The 23,597-nt window shown below is 31.5% G+C and overlaps 1 protein-coding gene across 5 annotated transcripts in view; it reads left to right on the top strand.

Moving 5' to 3' along the window:
* The window catches only part of LOC106457138, a 35,180-nt gene extending 15,331 nt beyond the window's left edge, over nucleotides 1–19,849 (top strand). For all 5 annotated transcript variants that reach the window (XM_022382949.1, XM_013916523.2, XM_022382952.1 and 2 more), the window contains 7 exons: nucleotides 2,162–2,263; nucleotides 4,248–4,310; nucleotides 7,861–7,943; nucleotides 10,450–10,513; nucleotides 17,147–17,244; nucleotides 17,916–18,201; nucleotides 19,728–19,849. In XM_022382949.1, coding sequence (XP_022238657.1) covers nucleotides 2,162–2,263; nucleotides 4,248–4,310; nucleotides 7,861–7,943; nucleotides 10,450–10,513; nucleotides 17,147–17,244; nucleotides 17,916–18,144 — 639 coding nt within the window. In that variant the 3' untranslated portion in view covers nucleotides 18,145–18,201; nucleotides 19,728–19,849. The remainder of the gene's footprint in view (nucleotides 1–2,161; nucleotides 2,264–4,247; nucleotides 4,311–7,860; nucleotides 7,944–10,449; nucleotides 10,514–17,146; nucleotides 17,245–17,915; nucleotides 18,202–19,727) is intronic.
* The last annotated feature ends 3,748 nt before the right edge of the window (nucleotides 19,850–23,597 follow it).

The raw sequence follows: 23,597 nt of genomic DNA, 5'->3' as shown, positions 1-23,597 counted from the left end.
TTTTTCCTTCCATGGCGTTTCTCCTTACTACCATCCTCAGGAAATACATTCCCGGTGGGTCTGTTTTTGGTTGGAGATGGCCCATTTACGATTAGTATCATGTGTAGATGAATGACACCCTTCCTACCATGGACCTGATGTACAATTTCAGATGCCGCCAGGTTTTGGTTGAAGCACTTGCCATGCCATGAATATATACATACCTATTATTGCAGTTTGCCCCTCAGGCTGAGACATTTCTCCTCCCTACCATTGTTGTTTGGAGATGGTCCAGCTAAGTAAGTCCTCATATGTGTTCCGGCTGGTATCCCTCCTTCTACCGTGGACTGAATGACAAAAGCCCACTGCCCCCAGGTTTTGGACTGGAGATGCACTCGAGGTTTGCAGTTCTCTTCCTACCACCTGCTGGATGTTGGTTCCTGGAAGATCTGATGTTGGTTGTAGCTGGACGCAGCACATGTATTCCCACTTGTGTACAGCTGGATATCCTTCTCCTACCATGGAATGGAAGTAACATACCCATTGCTATCAAATGTTGGACTGGAGATGTCATCCCTCTGGAGCTTTCCACCTTCCTACCATCTGATGGATGATGGTTCCCAGCAGATCTTGTGTTGGTTGTGCTGGAAATATGTGCAAGTGGAGAGAGAATTTGGTACAGTAGCTCATCTTCCCTACCCATTCCTATTTCGAGGTGAAGAGGTAGGTGATCCTCTACCTACCGTGGATCTGAGGTACTGTTTCAGATTCTGCCTGGTTTGGGTGAGGTCAAATTACCGCTATGGTCTGTTGCACCCTAACCACTCGACACCCAGGGTCCCACTAATCGATCATACATATTCTGGGATTTCTTCTTGTTTTTCTACCTTTTATATTCGCGACACAGTCATAAAAGAGCAAAGAGTATACCTGGATCAGATGTGGTGTGGTCTCCCACTGAGGTGTGATGTTTTCTCTTTTGGTTACATAACTTCTGGTCTCTCTTTGGGTGCTTTCTGAAAGGGAATCAATTATTATTATTTATTTTTGTATTGGCCCTTCACCAGTTCAATGTGAGATTCTAGCTATTTTGTGAGCGGAGGTAAGATATCATATTGAAAGTTAATATTTTCCTACACTGAAAATGTATTTCTGATAGATACTTACATCCTCTCACATTTTCCACCCTACTTCCGATGATATATGGTGGAGGTCTTCTGACCTGTCTCGGAGTGATTAACAAGTGCAGATGTGAAGAGAGTGCTGGTTACAATAGGAGTGGTGTCGCACTCATATTGGTGGAGAACTGCTGCATGATCATTTGCATGTGGATATGCAGAAGTGGGAGGTGCAAGGCTAGTAGCATGCATAGAAAATTTGAGCCAATGGAGGTCAGTGTTAGTCGAGAAAAGCTATTTGTGAGCGAAGGTAAGTATCTAATGGAAATACATTTTCAGTGTAGGAAAACATTAACTTACATGAAGTCTTCGCTTTGGTTGTGTATCTAGGCTAATACATACATACCTATATGAAAGGTAATATTTGTATGCTTGTTATAGCTATTGTTCTAGTCATTTATAAAGGAAAATTGTGCCATAAGATCGATTACAAAATTGGTGTAAAAGTCAAATTTATTTGGTGCGGATTGATGTTTTTGAATATGGTCAAGTTATTGGGTCATAGTTATGGCTTAAAGGCAAGGTGAACTTAGTTTTAATGATCACAGAAACATTTGATTTATTGGTTCATCTTACATTTTTACTCATACTTGTAAAGAAATGTGTTTTTCATTTAAAGTATAAAAGGTTTTCTAGGTATACTCGGATAAAGCTGTTCAACTTTTTTTAATGTATGGTATGCAAAGAACATTTACTTATGCTGCTTCTCTACTTAATTACATGTTGTTGTACAGTCTACCTCTGGGAAGACATTCTTGGCATTCAAGTTACTCGTAATGATAAATACAAGTAAACTAGGATTGTGGTGGTTTATTTCTAATGGTAGCTTGTTATGATGATATTGTTTATTCAAGACTGCATGCACATTGTTTGCCTCTTTGACATGCATGTGGGTAGGAAAAATAATAAATTAAATTCATTTGTGTATTCATATTTATATTAAGAAAGTATGTGTACATTACTGTGGAAGTGACTGTTATGTTACTTACCCTATTTTTCTCTAGGGTCACTCCTCCATCAAAAACACATCTAGCAGCTCTTGTGTCTTACCTGCTATAGATCGTCATTCGAAGAACTCTATTATAGATTCAGCTCAAGGCTTTCAGGTGAATGATAATTTCATTGTAGTTTTGTTTACCAAAACAGGGTGAGGACAATGTTTTTGATAAATCTTTATTATTTTTAGAGCAATTGTTGCTTTCCAGAAATAATATTTGCTGAATTTAAGGACACCAAGAGACCTGTTGATCCATTTTGGCCATTCCATCCATTATACTAAACTTTAAAACAAAAATTAAACACTCAAAGTCAGCTCTTTATCATTCAAATATTTATCAAGCCTTTTCGTAAGCTCTTTTAAATTGATTGCATCTACCACATCTGAAAGCAACCTATTCCAAAGACGAACCACCATGTTAGAAAAATAAAGCTGTCTTGAGTTGAAGATGACTCTTACCCTGCTAAAAATGTTTTTGTGTCCTCTGGTCTTATCATTTTCATGATCAAATATAAAAAAGATGATCCATCAACACTGTAAGTTGTCTTAACAATCTTAAAACATCTCAATCGGGTCTTCTTTAACTCTTCTCTTTTTTGAGAGAAAACAATTTCAAAGATCTTCATCTATCCTCATAGTACAACTTTTCCAACCTAGATATCATCCTAGTAGCCCTCTTCTGAACCCTTTCCAACAATTCAATGTCCTTTCTAAGGTAAGGAGCCCAAGACTGACCACAGTACTCTAAGTATGGCATAATCAATGACCTCTTCAATGACATTATAACCTATGGAGACTGATAGTTAATATTTCTTTAAATACAACATAAATTCTAATTTGCCCTGCATTAGCAACAGCACATTGCTTGAATGGCTTAAGAGACTGTTAAACTAGAACACCAAGATTCTTTTCTTCCAAAACAATGTTAAGGTTATTCCAATCAAAATTTTACTGATAATTAAAACTATGATAACCCACATACTTTACCTTGCATTTATGATAATTAAGAGGCACCTGTCATTTTTTTGTCCAATTCACCAAATAAACCAAATCCTTTTGGAAAGTAGCAGCATCTTTCTCACAGCCAGTAACACCCAAAACTTATATATATATGATATCTATAAACAGGTTTGATTGTATTCCCCAAGATTTGTTTTACATCTATTTCTAAAATGGTACAGTTTTAAGGTTACCAAGTTTTTTCACATCAAAAGTTATCTAAAAATATAATCCTCAAATCTGCAAAAGCTCTAGTAGAGGGATGGGACTGTCTGTACAGGCAATACAACCCGAAGAAGTCAAAATATGGTGATAAAAAAATTATTGTACGTAAAAAGTAAAAATTTGTATTGTTAAATTAAATAAATCTTTAAGCCTTGGCAAATGGTATACATAAATTTAATTGTGTAACTTGTTCACAGATTCATCAGGAAAAATAAATACAAGTCATTGATCACTTAGTTTTGTGATTTTTATCACATGTTTTGGATTAATTGCATCAAAAATGAATTTATATTGTTGGAAATATTTTTTTAATTTGTTATGTTTTATGCTAATACCAAGTGATGAACTTTATAATGGACAGCTCACAGTCACAACAGTGTAATCTAGTGTTTCACATTGATGAATGTAAAGTTTTGAAAGTACTCTATATAGTAGCATTTGAACTTGTTAAGAATGTAGTCCATCCCTAGACTGTTTTGAATTTTCACAAGTTGATAATTTGAGTAGTAAGTAGTAAAGATAGTAAATTTGAATTCATGCTCATGAACTTTATTCAAATGTATAAAACTATATACTCAAGAACTTTATCAGATTCCTTTTATTAAATTTATTTGGATTTAAAATCACTTGGTTATCTGAGAAACCATGTAATCATACTGTATTCATGTATTCTAAAAGCTATTGATATTTCTTTTTATTAGATCAAATTTTAAGAAATTACACAATAGAAATAGTAATTAGCATTCCACCAAGTATTGATCTTAACAGATTACCTTTAGTCCATTTATTTTTATCTGTATGTTTTATCTCAATGAGAAAAAACTAAAATATAAAATTATAGATACCTAAAAATGTTATTTTTTCTTTAGGGAAAATCAAAAAAGACCTCTGGCATCAGATGCGCAAAAAAAACTAATCTGTCACAAAGCAAGGTTAGTGTATTGTATTTGAAATATGATGAACTAATTTTAAAAATAGTTTTTAACCTTTATTTAAAATTAAGTACTTTCTAGTTAAAAAAAATGACTGGAAAGATTTCATGTAAGAAGCAGAAATTAATAGATATGTATTTTTCAAAAAAATTAACTTTTTTCATTTATTTTATCCACAAAATAACCCAAATAGATCCATTGAAATAGATTATTAAGGGTAAAGGATGATTATACAAGGTTCACACATTATGTTCTGGTCCATCATTCACCTCAGTCCTCCTTGCCCAACTCCCCTTGCCTGATTGATACTTTAATGAGATTTTTCATGGTCTCATGCATGCACCAGTTGAGCCTTGACTTCCTGGCTTTTGTACCATCTTTATTTCCTGAGTTATTTCTATCTACCTCTCCCCTACAGTTACTGTTATTCTGATATCTTTCCTGTAAATGTTTCTCTTACCCTCTTCCACTGCACTTTTCCTCTTTCCAAACCAATTTTTCCTTCCTTGGACTTTGACCACTCAGAAGGTGCACTATATGTCTGTCTCCCTTGCTACTCTCTTGCTTATTGGACCATTCGCCTTCAGCTTGGATCCTGTGTCCTGTTGGGCTGTTCATTGTGCCCTATGAAGGACCACTCACCTTTGTCTGTTCCTTCCCTGAGACCCTCTTTTCCATGGACCTCTTTCACTCTTTCAATATGGGATAGGTCCATTAACTCCTCTGTTGACATGTTTGTCTCAGTATATGGATGTTTGTGGACTATTTCACCTTTCTTCACATTCGATTTATCACCTTTCATTCTCTTACATCTCTTCTTCACCAGCCTTAGTATGGGCTTTTCCAGGCAGGCATGTGGACTCTCTCTCCACACATTCATCTTCTTCTCAACACCTTTTGGCCATTTTCTCTCATGATGGTTTTCAGCTTCCACAGGTCACCATTCTTCAGTTGCCTACTGTTTTTGAGAGGAATTCATACTATATATTTCTTTTTACAGAGCCCTTTTTTTATTCCAAAGGATCTCACCAGATGTATGGTGTACTCACCCAAAATCCACATTGAGCCAGGACAATGGAAAGTGCTCATACCATTTGCCCTGGCTCTACATGTGCCTACTGTGTGATAAGTGTTCCACAAGACCACTTGAGCTATCCTGGTGGTATATGTACATATATATTCACTCAATTGTCTGTTTCAGACTGTACCAATTCCATGGATTTTCATGGAAAAAAGCCAGAACCACTTCTCTGTGTCACCCTTGTTGGCTTTTAAAAATATGATTTTGTGGTCACTCATTGCACTGTCTCCAGTAAAAGACCTTTCTGGACTGAAGGACCGATAGGGACGTTGGCACTTTCTCTGGACCTTCCCCATGCAAATTCTCTCCTCTTCTCCCCACCCATCCTCCCCAATTCCAGTGCTAATTTCCTGACTTGTCTCATCGAAGAATGAAGTTTCATAAGTACAAGCACATTTGGGGAGTTATTGTGCATGGAAGTGTGTCACCTTCCTATTGGTGGATGGCTATTGTTGCATGATGATATCACCTGCAGTAGCACAATTCACATAGAATCATGTGAAATTAGGTGGGAGTTACCCCAAGGCTAGTGGTAGAGAAGCTGTGAAGAGGTGAGTATCTATTGGAAATACATTTTCAGGTAAGAAAAATGTTAACTCGACACTGGTATATTCAGGTAAATATTTAAAAAACATTTATGCAGATTCTTTGTATCTAACTAAGTTTTATGTGAACTATTTGTAAGTGATCATAAGCTTCCATTAATCCCCACCTAGAGCAGAGGTTATGTACCACAATGTCCATTCAATACAGTTTTCACTCACTTTCCTAAGGTGTAGACTATATCCAAGAGAAGTGGTAATACATGGGTTTGTAGAAATTAATATGAGCTGGAAGTTAACCTTCTATTGAGGATTTAGAGTGACAGTGATCATTGACATAGCTTTGTGGGATATCATGCTAGGACTTTTATTTGAAAGTTTGGAATACATATAGTTCTTCCTGTTTTTGTGGTGCGAAGAAGTCTGATGCCTACTTTGTGCTTCAGCAGCCAAATTGTTCCAGTCATACAGTGAGACCAGCCAGTTCCAAAGTAAGATCCCAGTAGCTTGATTTTTTATCTGTTCATGGAAGGTTTTGTTTTACAGAAATGTTTGAGTATTACTTTTTCTGTCCATGTTCATTATGTTCTCTGCAAGACATGTTTTCTTTCCTCCCATTTTGTTGGTTCCACCTTTTCCTGTAGATACAAGTTTCTGAATATCTTGTCTTTAAATGTAAGAACAGTACAGCAATCCCCAACTATCAACTTGAAAAATGTAGGACTTGTGTGATATTGAACAATTTAAACTTGTCAATGGAACTCGGTTAAGAATCAAAGAAATGATTTTTTAAACATTAATCCCAGTACCAAAAAGGTACTTTTAGCTATGCAAAAGAGGTTTTATTAGTTCCTTATCTGTGATAGTGCTCCCCATGTCTGAATATATTTTCAAGAAAAATTACTAATTTGAATGAACATACAAATATTTTGAAATAAATATATGAAGCACACATTTCTTATGAAAAAGCTTTCATGGGAGATTTGCATCTTTGGTTTTGGAAGAAAAGTGGTAATATCAGTTTGATGAATTGCTTGTAGAAAAACTGCCAGTAGTGAAACTTAAGAAAATATTAGTTTAATTTTCATTTTAAACATATCAATGTTTTTCTTTTTTGATTAGTTGTTGAAAACTTGAATCAGTTACTTGTGTAATTTTTGTTGTGTGGAAAATGCTGATGTGAGATTTTAGTGAAAGATTAAAATTATAGGATATGTTTATATACTAATTAACCAGAAGTCAAGTCTCAAGTCTGAAAGAATTGAATTAGAAAGTTAGTTGGAATTAAATTGACTACATTATCTATCCAAAATCATGACTGTCTAGTTTTTATTTGTCAGCATGGTTATTTAAAACCATTGTTCTAGAAATCAAATGCAAGTTATACATATAAAGGTTTAAACTGTTACCTATAAAAACTTAATTATTCACAAAAACAAAAGTTTTGAGAGTATTCTGTAATATTAAACATTTTCATGATAGAGGGGTAAAATCACCTTCTCATTTAGCAGGTATGGTGCTACATGTTTTTCACTTTCATTTTTTGTTACACTAGTTCATTTAATCTATTGTATTGAAGGACTTTCTTTTTTAATGTTAGGTTTTTGTTTTATTTAATCTAAAAGAAAATGTTTAAAATGATGCCAATAATTTTGAATTAATTGTGTCTAAAGTTTGAAAGTTTTCAATATTTGACATGAACTTACGTATCGAATCTGGCTTGCATAGTTCTTCAAGTATATATATAAATAGCAAGCTAGTTTTTTATATAACATTTATTACTTCGTTTTATTGCTTGGAGGAATTAATACACAGAATGGCACAACTCTAAATTAATTATTAATAAATAAGAGTTGAAGTACACACTGCTGTTTCTCACTAACATGCACATACTTTATAGTATATTGTTCAATAATATTTGTTCCAGGTGGTTCCATCCAAGCTACCCGTGTTACAACGTCTTCCATCCACTAAGGACTCCAGGCAAGAAGTCTGCTCAATTGAGAAGAGGTAACATTTCTTTTTCATGGTTGAAAAAATTAATTGTTGCAAGTAATTTTCCTACTTAAATATTTGTAATACAAACTAGGTGAGATGTTGAAGTCAAATTGTTGTGGTATAAAAACAAGGAATACAGTTAAATAGAGAAGATATTATTCTTTGTAAGTGTTTCTTCTTACAGTTTAGAAAAATCTGGAAGAGTATAAGGTATTGATAATTTTTAGTAAAATTCTTCTAAAGTGGCTGAAACTGAGACTGAATAAGATTCGTACTCAAGTCCTCAATTCCCACATTACTCCTCTGGGGAGTAAGTTTTAAGATCTACACATACTGTTTCCATTGATAAGTAAAGATGTAAAAGAATTTTCATAAAAATACATATATCTCTTAGGGGTGACTCTACTGAACATAAATAAATTTATTGATGTGGATTAAATAGTGAAAATAATTACTACTGTATGTGAACTTATCAAATCATACAATAATTAATTTGTTAATTTAGCCTAAAATTAACTATGAACTTCAATTTCTTAATATATCAAAATACTATATTAAAAATTATATTTACTTGGGTGTAGACTATCAGTAGTAATGGTGTAAACTAGGATTAAATTAGTAACTGAAATTTCTTGAAACTAATTGATTGCAGATGTCAAATTATAATGAATTATAACAAAAGTAATACTTATAAGTTATGAAATTACCTAATAATTTCAGATATGAATTTTTTTTTAACATTTAAACAATTTCATTAAAATGACTAATTACACTCAAATAACATTCTAATATATCAAAAATTACCTTCCAATCAGAGCAAGCTACCTACTTAGAGTGAAACTAAAAATCAACGTAGTAATGAGTATAGCTAATTAAATATACTTTTCTTACATTTTTTTAATAATTAAAATGCACTATTTCGGCACTCACTCTGTTAACAATAGTTTCGGCCATAATCCCAATAATATCTTGCAAGATTCAGCTGCCTTAGGGTATTTGGGTGAAAACAGTCTCTGTAGTAAAAGTCTAATGATAAAAAAGAAAATTAGATAAAATAAATAATGTAACCAGTACTGTTAATAAAAGTAACAATAAAGAAGTAATAGAGAATACCTTACTTACAGAACATGCAAACAATAGTTGTTGGCTTCAAGCACTGTCACAGATTTAATGCACGTTCATGTAACTGAAACACTGCAGTCCAAATGATTAAAATTAGCTTAAAACAGAAGTATTACATAAAATTACTGTGAAATAAAACATGAGTAGTAACAAATTTCATAGGTTAGACTACTTTAGTGTCATTAGTAGTTACTAATCCAATGAAATAGCCTGACCATTACACATTTCCTCTTTTCTTACTTACATCACTTTATGTTGTAATTTCCTGATGTTACGAATTGTACTTTCAGATTTGTGTGTTTTTAAGTTTTTAAATTGTATTTCCAAGAAATATTTAAATGAAATTATGGAGTTTTTGTTTTATAATTGGCCATACTATAAGGAAGAGGTAAAATATTTGCAGTCATTATTAAAATTACAAGTATGATAAATTCTTAATTTATAAAGACAAGTAGGGATCAATATATACATAACTTAGCTAGCTATAGCAATATAGAAAGTTTTAATGCTACAAAAAGTGTTGAGACAAGAAAGTCAAAACTATAAAAACTGAATAATTTAAAGTTTAAAAGATTTTATCCATGCTTTGGCAAATCTGTAATTATGTTAGTCTGAACCAAAGTAGAGATAAATTGAAAGTTTCAAGTAACTTAGTTTTTTAGTTTTGTCTTTCTTTTTTCAATACCTTTTGTAGCATTAAAACTTTCTATATTACTATAGCTAGCAAGGTTGCATATATATCGATACCAACTTGTCTTTATAAAATTTTAAATTATTTTATTATACTTTCTCGTTTCCTTTTTGTTAACTAAATATTTGCGTTCTAGCAACACCAAGCATGGGGCATGCATATACCTGATTCAATTTTATTACTCATCAGGATCTCTACCAGTCTACCTTCAAATCTAATTATATGCCCAAAATATTGCACCATCCATTTTATACGTATATATATTTATTATCCTTTTTTGGTACAAGAAAGGAATCATTTGGACCCCCAAATGGAAGAGTTCTGTAAAAGAATTAAAGCAATAAAGGTTTCTTATTTTTTCTGTATGCTTGTCTGGAAAATACTTTGAAATAGTGATATTTTGATTCACTCCATAAACATGTATATAGTGATTTAGGCAGCTTTTATAAGTACAATGAGCTTTAGTTTTGCTCATTTACAATACTGTGAAAAAGTCATTGTTAATATTCACACATTATAAAGGTGGTTTCAAATGGCCAATTTTTATGGCTGCCATTTTGTTTCATCACAATTCCTATTATTAAGTACTACTGTACTTAATGAAATGAGTTAACATAACTAATTAAAATTGGTGTTTACTCTGGATTTCATAAATATGTATATTTGTTCATTATTTGTAAATATTTTAATGCTTTTATCTGTCAGATTTGTACAGCAGAAGGCTCAACCATTTTTATCTGGTTATCTTCGAAAAAACTCGGGAAGTAAAGTAAGCAAGTACAGTTGTACTTTATGTACTTGTAAAGTAGGCATGAATTTGTTGTGTATAAATAGATGATTGATGAAAAGTTTATCAAACTAACAATTTTAGTTAGACAGTCGTTTAGATGTAACATAGTTCTTAACCATAAACTATAATTGAGGAAAAATTTATTGTTATTATAATCTTACTTAGCTACTTTTAAAATTCCAGCCTTAGTCTATTTTTTATTTTATTTTTCATATTCCATCAGTTTTGCTACTGATTGTTATCCAAATTGAAGTTGCTATAAACGTCTGACCACATTACTAGTCTTTTACTGAGAAAGTTAATGAGTTTCATTTATGGTTACATTGGTAGTCTGGTATTATAATCTGAATTATTTATTAAAACTTAGTGATTGTTTTCTCTTTTTTTTTCAAAGTGAAACATGTTTCTTACACTACAGGTTATTTTTTTAATAGGGACATATGTGCAAACTTGCCAAACTGATATGAACGTTAGCTCCTATATCAACTTATTGATATATCTGGAATAATTTAAACATCCGTTTATAAAAATAAAAAACAAACAGAATCTGCAGCCGATTTGATATTTAAAAAAAATTAAACTAAAATTTTCAAGAAGGAGAAACTTAAATTGATGAGTGTCATCTGTCTTGGAGGCAATGTATTAACATTAACTTCAAATCAGAGCAAGCTACCTATTTAGAGCAAAACTAAAAATCAACTTGATAAAGAATATAGGTAATTAAATATAAGTATACTTTTCTTACTTATAAAAAATTAGAATCTATTGTTTCATCAGTTGGGTACCCTAACTGTTAATGATATTTTTGACCATAATTTATTATCTGACTGTTATTAGATAAAATGCAGCATTGAAATAAAACAACCAAAAGCATCTGATATAAATGTTTGTATCCAGTTTATTTTTAACTGAAAACTAGTAAGGATTAGCTTTTGTAACACATTTAGAAAACATTAAATTGTATACAAAAAATATAACTTTTTTATTATTATTATGATAGTTTTTTGTCAAGATCTTTACATTAACTTTAGTTTTTTAAAAAAAATCATAACCTTTTTTGTTAGATTTCATTATTTCTTTAATTTCAAGTTATGTGTAACTCCAGCAGATATCAGTGAAATTCTCAGTATTAACTCAGTAATTATTTATTAATTAAACCATTGGCTAATGTGTAACAACACAAAATGTCTAAATAAGAGAAAATAAGTGTACTGATAGAAAACCTTATTTAATGAAATAAGTTGAGTAATATAAAATATTCGCATTTTAATTGTTAATACATGTGAAATTTGTTACCAGCCATGAGATATAATATTATAGGCAATTGTATAGTATACCTAAAAATACAATATATGGTAATTAAATTATGAGAGCAGCTTTTTCATAATAGAAATAATGCCTACATCAATAAATCTTAAGTACAAAAATTAAGTAACCAAATTTTGTCCTTGATTACATTAGTTTATACATTCTTGGTTTTCCATTTCTTGACCACCACCACCCTCAGTGGCACAGCGGTATGTCTGCGGACTCACAATACTAGAATCCGGGTTTCGTTACCCGTGGTGGGCAGAGCACAGATATCCCATTGTATAGCTTTGTGCTTAATTGCAAACAAACCATTTCTTGACTTTCTAACTTCATTAATTGCAATGTTTGTCATTTTTGGAAAGTTTTTCAACACAGATTTCTATTTTGAGTTGTATTTGTAGGCGCATTGAATAAAACAAATCTGAATTATATTTGATTTTTATTTTGCCATTAAAAATTGGCAAATTCTGTTCTAAACAAAACTGAAAAAAAAGTAATTATAAGTCTTATTATACATAATTTTGTTTCTTACTTTAATGTATATCTGCTTCTATAAATATTTAAATAAAATTAACCAGGAGAAAGTATTGAAAGTTTTTTTGTTCTCCTTGCTGTCGATTGTATTTGTTTTCAGTCACCTAATTGGATGGAATGACGTTTATTAGAACAACATTATAAGACTATTCATGTGTAACAGAATAAACCTTAATTAATTAAGGTACAGCATTCACGCATAATGGTATTGTTGTAATGGTTTCTGTTGGTAGGTGGATTCTTTTTTATTACTGAAATAAAATCCAGTGCAAAGTCTAGCCCACTTCATAAAAGGAAAGCAATTTATTTCTTCAACTAAATACTTTACATATTTGATATTCTTCAGCATAACTAACAATAACCAAGCAGTAGGTCTAGCTTCACATAATAGTAATGTTAACCACATAACTTATTCCACGTATCTAGTATTTTATTGAAACAGAAACTCAGCTAACTAACACAAGCTCAATAATCAATCAATAACTTACTACTCCTGCTCTAGTCTAGCAGGGATTTTTATATTGTTCAAACCATTTCTCATACTCTTAAGAAAATTCTAGACACTGAGTTACACGCTCATCGTGTGATGTTAAAATTTCCTCTGATGAATGTCTAAGTTTATAATATTAAAAACATATCCTACAACACTGCCTACTCCATGGATTTTGAAATCACTTGAACAATCATATTAAATAAACAAATAATAATAGTTTTTAAACTACCATAATGAACAATAGAGTAATTCTTGACAGTTAAACATTAATATTCATAGATATTATGATCATTATATCACTAATTAATTGTGTGAAACACATTACAATCAAAAGTTTTATTAAAAACAAAATCTGATTTCTGCACTCACTGTCTCAAAACTGTCCACTAACCAAATTTTTTTGATAGTTTTCATTTTCCTGGCCTATGGTACAAAGATGGGATGGCCTCTTGCCCTTTATCAACACTTGTTGTCTTGTTGCCTGAGGAGTTCCTCTCAGGTAGATGGTTGTGGAAATCCACTGATAGTTCCATCCCTGGTGATACTCTGGATGTGATCTTGACTGGAATTTCTGATGATGTCCTCTTTGAAGCTAACCACTTGGCTGTTCTCTTACCAGTGTTTTTCCAAAGACAATCATGATGGATGACTTTTAGTTTGGACCACCTGACTTGCTGGGTTATGCTCTGTTGCACTTTAGGTTGATTATCTTGTACTTCTGGTAATGTAATGATCTTGTAAAGGAATTTCCTAATCATAGACTGTGAAATGGTTCAAAACTAGTGTAATGTAACAACTGTGTTTCCACATGAAGTTTATTTCCTGTTTATCAACTACCCATACATCAGGTTGTGTAGAGAAGCTTCCCGTAATGAGGGTGACTTTCATCTTGCTGGAACTTTATGACCGCATGTGGCCCTTATCAGTCTATCTTGTTACATCTCGGTAGGCAATTTTCCACCTTTCATTACTAAGTCAGGTTGAACAGTGTTAGCTGTAGAACTATGGTCATTCAACATGGCACAAGCCTTCTCATCAATGTATCCATTGACTCGTGGACTGGTCTTCCATACTGTAGTAGTTTTCTTCTTCCATCATCCTTTGGAAACTGTTTATATTTTCTAAAGGCCTTTGTCTACAGTTCTTGGTAATATATCCTCTTCGGTTACAATTTAAACATCTTTTGTCCTGCAATTTACTTCATCCATCCTGAGTAAACACTTGTCTAATTAAAAGCTTTTGGCTGAAGTTCTTGGCAATATATTCTTTTAAAAGTTACAGTAACAACACATATTGTGTTGAGAATTATTACTACTTCTATTCTGAATAAACAGTTGTCTGATTAATCCTTTGATTTCTTCTAGACTTCCATCAGAGGGAGTTGCCGTTTACATACTACTGATTTGATGATCCCATAATTCCTAGATGGTGTTTCAGTTGTTCATCTGTGTCTTTAATTCATTCCAGTTCTATTGTGAACTGGAGAACTTCCTTCAAAGATGTACACCTACTTTGCTTTAGACAAATTCTCATACTGTCATCCTCATCATATATATATATAAATTGGTCACATACATAAGATAATCAAACATGCCTTTTCACATATCCCACAAGTTTGACAAGTTTGTTCTTCCTTTTTAATCTGTTCCTAAACTTACTTTGCGAACTTCCATCTGATAAGATTTTCCAAATCTGTTTGATAAGGCAGCCATCAATGCCTGATAGTTGTATTGGCTCTCAACTGGAAGATTACTTAATATTGTTAAAGCTGGTCCTTTAAATGAGCAGCTAGATGTATAGTTTGTTGCTCACTATTCCATATATTCACTTTGGAAATTATTTCAAATGAAGCCTGATATGCCTTCCATGGTACATTTCTGTCTTAATCTGTTGGTTTCTCAGTGAGCATTGTTGTTGAATAGGTCTTATAAATTCTGTAACTTGATGAGGTAGTGGTGTAGTTGTAGTAGTTCAGGAAGGTACTGTGCTCATAGGTAACACAGCAGTATTGGTATCAGGTTTGGGTCATATGTGTTTTTTTTTATTCCATATTTCATATTTAATGGTATTTGAGGTTGGTATTCTTGAGCATATGTTGACAGAGGTATGACTGGTTTGATCCTTCCATTTGCTAATTCAGTTTCTAGATGTTTTATTCTGGCAGAGACATTCTTTTTGACTTTGTTAATTTCATTTGTAAATGTCCTGTTGTTATAATATTTCTTTACTTCTTCAGACTTGTTATAATTCTTCTTTAAAATTTTAATGGCTTTCTTTAACTTGCCTTTGATCAAATTTGTTTTGTTCAAAATTCTTCTCCAAATCTTAAGGCTTCTTGTAATTTCTCTATTTTCTATTTCTTTTTTCTAAATCTTCTTCAAAATTTCAATCTCTTTCTTCTTAGTCTTCTTTTAATTTCCTGTCTGTTTCTACTTGATTTTCTTTCAAATTTGTACCTATCTATTCTAATTTTCTGTCTCATTTTTTTTATCAACTTTCTATTGTTTCATCATTTCCCATCACATTTTCATTCTGAAATTGAGTGAAGTTTGGTCATGATTCTGTTATATTTTTACCAAAATACCCATTCCTGACTTCAGTGTTCTAATGGTTTCTGTTGTTGGATAAGTTTTTTAGATTATTTAATAAAAAGTAATGCAAAAGGAAAGCATTATATTTCTTCAACTAAAAGTTTTACAGATTTCATCTTCTTTAACATAACTAATGATAGGTTTAACCTTACCAACAAATAAAGCTAGTCATTTACTTGCTAACTTATCCCATGTTGCTAGTACTTTAGTACTCATTGTTACAGAAACCCAAAATTTAGTGCTGAACTCACTAATGCAGGCTCAATAATCAAACAACTTATTACTACTAATACTACTATAATATATCTGTCATTTTTTCAGTTGTTCAAATAATTTCTTATATTCTCAAGAACATTACAGTCACTGAGCTAAGTTCTCAACATATGATGTTAAAATTTTGCCTAGCAAACTTCTAAAATTGAAATTTTAAAACTTACAACAGTATATTTATGGTTATTCAAGTTTTTGCTATGTTTAAGCTCATTTCTTTATTTTTTTCTTTGTAACTGATTTCTTTGTACAGTTAGCTTTGCTCTGAACAGAAAACTGTAAATATGAACTGCTGTAACTAGATTAAATATTTTTATTTTGGGATAAATAAGTTCATTTGAAATAAAAAAAACTATGCATTTAGTACATTCTTAAAACATATTTCAGTTAAAAATTGAATGCAATTTAATGTTTAACTAAAAATATGCATGCAAGAGTGTTAAAAGTTAAAAACTTACTGAATGCGGAGTTAATATAAAGATTGATCAATAATGGTTTTATTTTCTTTTACACACTTTGTTTTTACTTTGTCTGTTAGTTAATGGAACGAGGTTCACACAACATATGTAATGTTTGACTTTGTACTTCTAGAAATATAAAATGCACTCTCTAGTTGTAAAATCACCATCACCCTCTCAGAAAAATGTTTTTGAAACATTTATTAAGACTTTTATTTGTATACTTGACTATACAATACATGTATTGAAACTGACAAGATAGAACAAGTACAAATTGTCCTCAAACTGTTTGTAAGTAAAGTGGATTGTACTTTATCTGTAACTTTGTTTCATATATATGCTGCTCACAGGTATACATTATGTGACAGCCATTGTTAAAATAAATTATACTGTGTTCATTGTTTGAATTATGTTGGTTTTGGATACAATGAATATTTGACTTATGCTATTCTGTGATGTAAAATGTGAAATATATTGCAAAAAAAGTCATTTTGAGTATCTTTGCACAGTGAACCCTGATAAATTAGTCCACTTATGCTTGCTTTTAAAAACATTAACATGTGTGGAGGTGTAATATGTGTGTAGTTTCTGCAGAGAGTAAAAATTAAATTTCCAGCAGAGAAACTCATCTTTATGTGTATGAAATTCTTACTTAAGATTTTAATTTCTGGTTTTCTTGTCTAAGGTTGAATTGACTCGATAGCCATCTGTCAAACTTGAAAGTAATGATAATTACTATTGCATTTGTAAAACTAAATACTACCAAGTACATATAATTACTGAGGATTTTATTTAATACTTGGGTGTGTGTATATATATATATTAGTTTGTTTGAATTTTTATTGTCTATACAATTTTACACTGTAAATAGACAATATTTAGTTTTATAAATCCTTTTAGCTACAGCCTCATTCCTTATTATAGTAGGTTTTTATAATTTTTTTTTGTGTTTCAGTCCTCTATAAAACCCAGAAAGCTAGAACCAATTCCATGTCCACCATCTATAGGTCAACTAAAGTGTCAGAAGGAAACTTCTTTATCCGTCCTTCCTTTGTAAGTAAATCTGACTAGGATGTTTGTTTAACATTTTCTATGGGTCATAGTGTAGTCTTTGCTTATGCACATCAAACTGAATCAACTTTTTATTGTTTTTATTAATTTTAAAAGAGAGTATATTTATAACAATGACTGTAAACCTGAACACTATTTGTGCCTTGGTGGGAGTGGGTGGGTGTACAAATGCTAACAAATTAATGTATGTGTGTATATTTAATGACATCAAGTAAACGTTTAAATTGTTCAAAACTCTGTAAAATGAAAAATAAAGTAAGAATTCTGAGAAGTTTTCTCATATAATCAAGTGTTACTAACATTCTTGATATTAAAAAATAAAATGTATGAAACATCTTGGGCAGCTTTTGTACTTATTTCCCTTACCTGTTGATGTATACAGAATGATTTGCAATTCATGCAGAATTGCAAACCATCACAACTAAATGGAGAATACATGGAAAAATATCTATCACACAGATGATCTGTGATGCGTTTTTGAATAGGAAGTATTATAAAAACTGGATACTTGATATATATATATTTATCTTATAAAATATTTGCTTCAGGTATTTACACTAGAAACTTAATTATCATTGAAGTTCTTCACACATATAACTTTTAGAATCATATTTACTTTTAGAAGTTCTAAATATAATAATCTCCTATTGTAGGTCTTCAAAACCTCAAACCACTTCCTTCAACAGACCACCTCAGGAAAATTCTGCCTTTCTTGTTGAATCTCGTATAAACAATACACCAGTTAATGCCAGGCATCCTGCTGTGAGAGACAGGGAGCATTTTTTAGAAAATATTGCTAAATTAGAAGCCGCAACTGGCGCCATACCAAAGTCTTCAGTTCCAGATCAAACACACTGTCAGTTTCACATCCCATCCCAATAGCTATCACAGCAGAGCCAGGTGATAGTCCCACATTCCCTCCACAGAGGAAAAAGAAAGGTAATATTTGTTATTGAAACTCGCACTAACAGGAGGTTAGTTTAAAACAACTGACAACTGTTTAATGTTTTCAAGAGTCACTGTTATATCCTCTGTTGTATTTCTGTATCTATTCTGATGCTGTTGGATACTCATTAAGATTGAATATTTCTGTCAGTTTCAATAGTACCATTATAATGTGAAAATTTCTAAAATGGGAAACATGTATGTTCTAATCTTTTAAATGAATATTTTTGCTATGTTTTACAGATTTTGTATTATTAAGGAAGAACTTAGTACTAGAAAAGGGCACTGTTAACACTTGAGTAACAATTCTGAAATCATAGTAAAGTAAAACTGGAGAAAATTGAATGATGTACATTATTGGAAATAATTATGGAAGGAGTGAATGAAATAACAATATGAATATTATGTGAATGCTCCCTCTCTCTAGATGTATGAGAATGAACTGCACCAGAGTATAATCATATGGTAATAGTTTATACTCTGATTGACTTTCATCCAACCAATTAGACTGTGCCACACCAACATAATTCGTATGAAATTACAGGCAGTCATACAATTCCCAACAAGAGTGTGGTGAATAAATTCATGGCTCCGAGGACATAAATGCCACATCACTAATGAGTAGAAAGCAAAGTTTTGGCTGTTGTAGGCTACTTCGTATGAAATTTTTGGGAGCTGAAGGGAAACTCTGAAGAGATACTGTTGATAATAGAAGCACTTGAGATAGAAAGCGTACATTTTTCAAAAGTTATGCTAAGTAACACATTGTGTTATATTAAAGAGACCTGCTTTCCAATAAAATAACGAATCTTCAGAGTATTCTAGCCATATTCTGGTCCTCTTTAGCTGCATGCTGTGGTATTCCCAGTCATTAATAAGTGTATCATGTTTGTACACATAGTCCTTTAGATAAAACCTGACTTTTGAGCTGTTTGACGTTTCTAAACTTTATTTAGTAACTTCAGTTTTCTTATTTTTTTCCTATAGACAAATCTATAATCTTTTACATTTTTTGAAGATAGTTTTAATAGTATTGCGTATTTGTCATTTTAAAATTTTTGTTTAACCTAAATTATACAGGCTTTGAAGGCAGTTAATGAAAAGCAAAATACTTTGAGATTATTGACGTATTGATTGTTTCAGCTTTCTCTTAAGAAAATTAGAAAATGAAAAGAAAGACTTTAGGAAATACTTGTTTAATGAAACACTTGAAATACTCTGTTATAAAATTATCAAACTTTTGGATACTAGCAAATGTTTATTATTTCTATTAATAAGATAATCACTCTCCCAAGGTGAGCTTTAATGCAAGAGAAATAGTAAGGGGCACAGATGTGAACAGAAATTCTTATAAGCAAGAAAAAATAATTAAACTTCATCTTGTTTAAAATTAGGAAGGCATTATAGCAATATTCCTAGGAGCTTTATGTGTACTTAACCGAACATTATCCATCATTTTTTGCACAGATTTGTATTACTTTTTGCGAATAATTTTTTTGATAGTTTTTTTTACATATCAGGTCTGTTAGGTGAGTTTACCCACATCCCATCAGTTTGTGGTGTCTTCCCTTCTCAAGTGACACGTAAGAATGCAGCACCGAAGACCATTAATTTGTCTTCATGTTTTGTTCGAGGTTCGTCAAAGGTTAGCTCTTTTTTTCAATTATGTTTCCTTCTAAACAGGTCCAATAATTACCTTAAAAGCACTAAGTTGAAAAGCGTATCTTGATCTGTCTAGGCCATCTCATCCATTAAACCAAACTTTAAAATGAAAATAAAACACTCAAAGCCAGCCCTTATTATTCAATTATTTATCAAGTTTTCTATTAAACATCCTTAAATTAACTGCATCCATCACTTCTGAAGGCAATCCATTCCAAAGGCTAACCACCCTGTTAAAAAACAAAAGCTCTCTTCCTTGCCCAAATTTATATTCATATTTCTTAATACCGTCATTAAGTACAAAACAAAGCATCAACATATTCCCTTAATAGTTTAAAACACCTCAAATTAGACCCCGCCAACTCTTCTTTTTCTTAAAAGAAAACAATTTCAGAGATCTTAACATGTCCTCCTATGACAACCTTTTCCCACCTTTGACCCATTTCCAACAATTCAATGCCTTAAAAGTAAGGAGCCACAATACTATAAATGTGGCATAAACAGTGACCTATAAAATGAAATTATAATCTCTTTAGACTTGTATTCAATATATCTGTAGATACAGCGTAAAATCCTACTTGATCTGCCAAAATCCATGGCACATTGTTTGTGTGGCTTAAGAGATTAATGAACTATAACACTAAGATCAATTGCATCCGTTACACTGTTAAGGTTATTTCCATGAAAATTATTTAAATTATGATATCTATATGCACTACCTTGCATTTATTATTAGTAAATGACATCTGGCATTTATTTGCCAAATTCACCACATGATCCAAATCCTTTTACATACCATCCTCCTCCCCACGTCCAAAACACATTTGCAGTATGTTTTTTATTTGATTTGGTTTGCCTAATTACTATGCATCACACATTTAATGCTTTTTAACATTCTTTATTATCGTCATCATGTATATCTTGAGCTAGTATGCAAGTAGTTAAATAATTACATTCTAATGAGATTAAATCTGCTATGCATGTTCTGTTAGTTAGTTGAAGAAACTGTTCATGAACAAGTAGGTGTTTTGAAGCATCCTCAGAATATCCAATTTTGTTGACAGGAACTATGCATTTTGAATTTTATGTTATCTAAAAGGAACTTTGATTCATATGTGCATACTGTTTTATTCTGTTTCTGTTCATTTTCATGTAAAATTTTAAAACAGATTCAGCAGAACTCCATCATAGCTGAGCCTACAGTTCTACTAGACGGTAACACTGAAAGCAGGTATCCAAATCTAGAGGCTTTACAGAATTCATCTGATACAGAAATCAAGAAAAACAGATTTCCATGTCTAGCTCAGTTAGTTAATATTGTAGTAGATGTTGTAGATGGAGAGGACAAAGAGCATGATGATGGCAAAGAAGAAAAATATATAGATGTGCCTGTGTATGGTAAGCAAATTCACAGTTTCATCGGTTGTGGGGATTTTGGTGCCATTTTGACCAATCTTTTCTACTTCATATTTTGGTAACAGAAAAATAGAAATCATAATAAAGACAGTGCTAAAAATTATAGGCTAAAAATTAGTTAACTCTTTCATGCCCAAATGGAGGAAGTCTGTTTCAAGTGCAAAAGTGCACCATTCAGTTAAAATATTTTACACACATTAAACAAAATACTTAAAGAGTTCAAATCTATTTAATAGAAAGTTTTATTTATTGGATTTCATACATAAAAATCTAAAATAAATCATAAATTTTGATTTTGGGTTGATTTCAGTGCACTTCTAATAAAATTATTAGTGTTTGTGACTTTTTTGAATAAAATAGCACTGATTTGTCCTTCAAACTTTAATACATGTGTAGTTTTATCCATTTTTTGACAATCACTGTTTCTTAACCTCAGTTGTGATGGTGGGATGTCATTAAAGTAACAAAACAAGTACCGATTTTTAAAAGTTGGTTGTGGTAGCATATTTAAAGTACCGCTTTTAAAAATTGTTTGTGGTAACATGTTTAAAGTACTGATTTTTTAAAGTTGTTTATGGTAGCATACTTAAAGTACTGTTTAAAAGTTGGTTGTGGTAGTATATTTAAAGTACTGATTTTTAAAAGTTGGTTGTGGTACCATATTTAAAATACCACTTTTAAAAATTATTTGTGGTACCATGCTTAAAGTACTGATTTTAAAACTTGGTTGTGATAACATATTTAAAGTACTGATTTTTTAAAGTAGGTTATGGTAGCATATTTAAAGTACTGATTTTTTAAAATTGGTTGTGATAACATATTTAAAGTACTGATTTTAAAGTTGGTTATGGTAGCATATTTAAAGTACTGATTTTTAAAGTTGGTTATGATAGCATATTTAAAGTACTGTTAAAAAGTTGGTTATGGTAACATATTTAAAGTACTGATTTTTAAAAGTTAATTGTGGTAGCATATTTAAAGTACCAATTTTTAAAAATTGTTTGTGGTAGCATGTTTAAAGTACTGATTTTTAAAAGTTGGTTGTGGTAGCATATTTAAAGGAATGTTTTTTAAAAGTTGGTTGTGGTAGCATATTTAAAGGAATGTTTTTTAAAAGTTGGTTGTGGTAGCATATTTAAAGGAATGTTTTTTAAAAGTTGGTTGTGGTAGCATATTTAAAGGAATGTTGTTCTTTTCTTTTTTTAGTTGATCAAGTGCCAAAGAAAGAAAATGGATTGAGTAGTATAGTGGTAATTTTCTGGTTTCATTTTTTTAAAGTATATATGACAAAGTTACATATATTAAAATTTTTAATAGAAAAAAATATTCTCAATGTACATTATATTTCACACCTTCCACTCATATGCTTGTGCTGACACCTGAAAGACACTAATATTATAACATGTTCCCACACTAATTATAATAAATTCTGCTTATTATTCTTGCAAATGCTCAACTGGCATTTTCACGCTTTTTCAGTATACTAGCTTTTGTTTTGTCAAATGTGAATGATGTTGTTTGGTTACTATCAGTTTGAGTTTGTAATTGATTGTTAACTACATTCATTGCTACTTATGTACAGTTTATAAAGGCCTTCACTAAAATAGTATATTTGTCTTAATTTCAGCATGATTCACAGATCAGGCGAGAAGAATTTGTTCATCTCCTTGAAGAGTATGCTCAAATTGTCAGTGAGATCAGCAAAGTAGAAAACACGTGAAAATGGAAAAACAAAAATGTAATCTCCATGAATAAGCTCGTATGACACTATTAAAGGATCTTAGGTTTGATCTCTTCACACCTGATAATGAGTACATTAACAGGTTAAATATGTTCTTCAGAGACATAATATGAGGTTAGACATTAATATATATCTTTTCAGACAGGTTTATATGTTAACAGTGTAAAAAGAACCATATGCTACCAACTCAGTCTACACGTGACTTAGACAGTTAAAACATGTTAGGAGAGTAAAATTATTGACACAGTTCTTACATTGTTTGAACAATTTGATGCATTAAACAAAAATGTCATAGAATACAAGGAGTGTTACTAAGTTGATAAAACAGTACATATGGTGTGATAGTTTAGAAGTGCAATACAGAAGTCAAATTAATGTAAGTCTGACACATCACATGGTTAACAACATATTATCACCATTTTTTACATGGTCTGGACAAGTTTTGATATGGCAACAGTTATGGTAAAAATACTCATTCCATCAGCCTTTCAATTGTTGCTGGAGCATTACTGAACCTGAATGGCATCACTTGGTATTGCCAGAGACCTTGGCCATAACTAAATGCTGCCTT

This window comes from Limulus polyphemus, unplaced genomic scaffold (genome assembly GCF_000517525.1).
Source record: "Limulus polyphemus unplaced genomic scaffold, Limulus_polyphemus-2.1.2 Scaffold295, whole genome shotgun sequence".
NCBI classification, from domain to species: Eukaryota; Metazoa; Arthropoda; class Merostomata; order Xiphosura; family Limulidae; genus Limulus; species Limulus polyphemus.
This window is presented reverse-complemented; position numbering and strand designations above follow the sequence as displayed.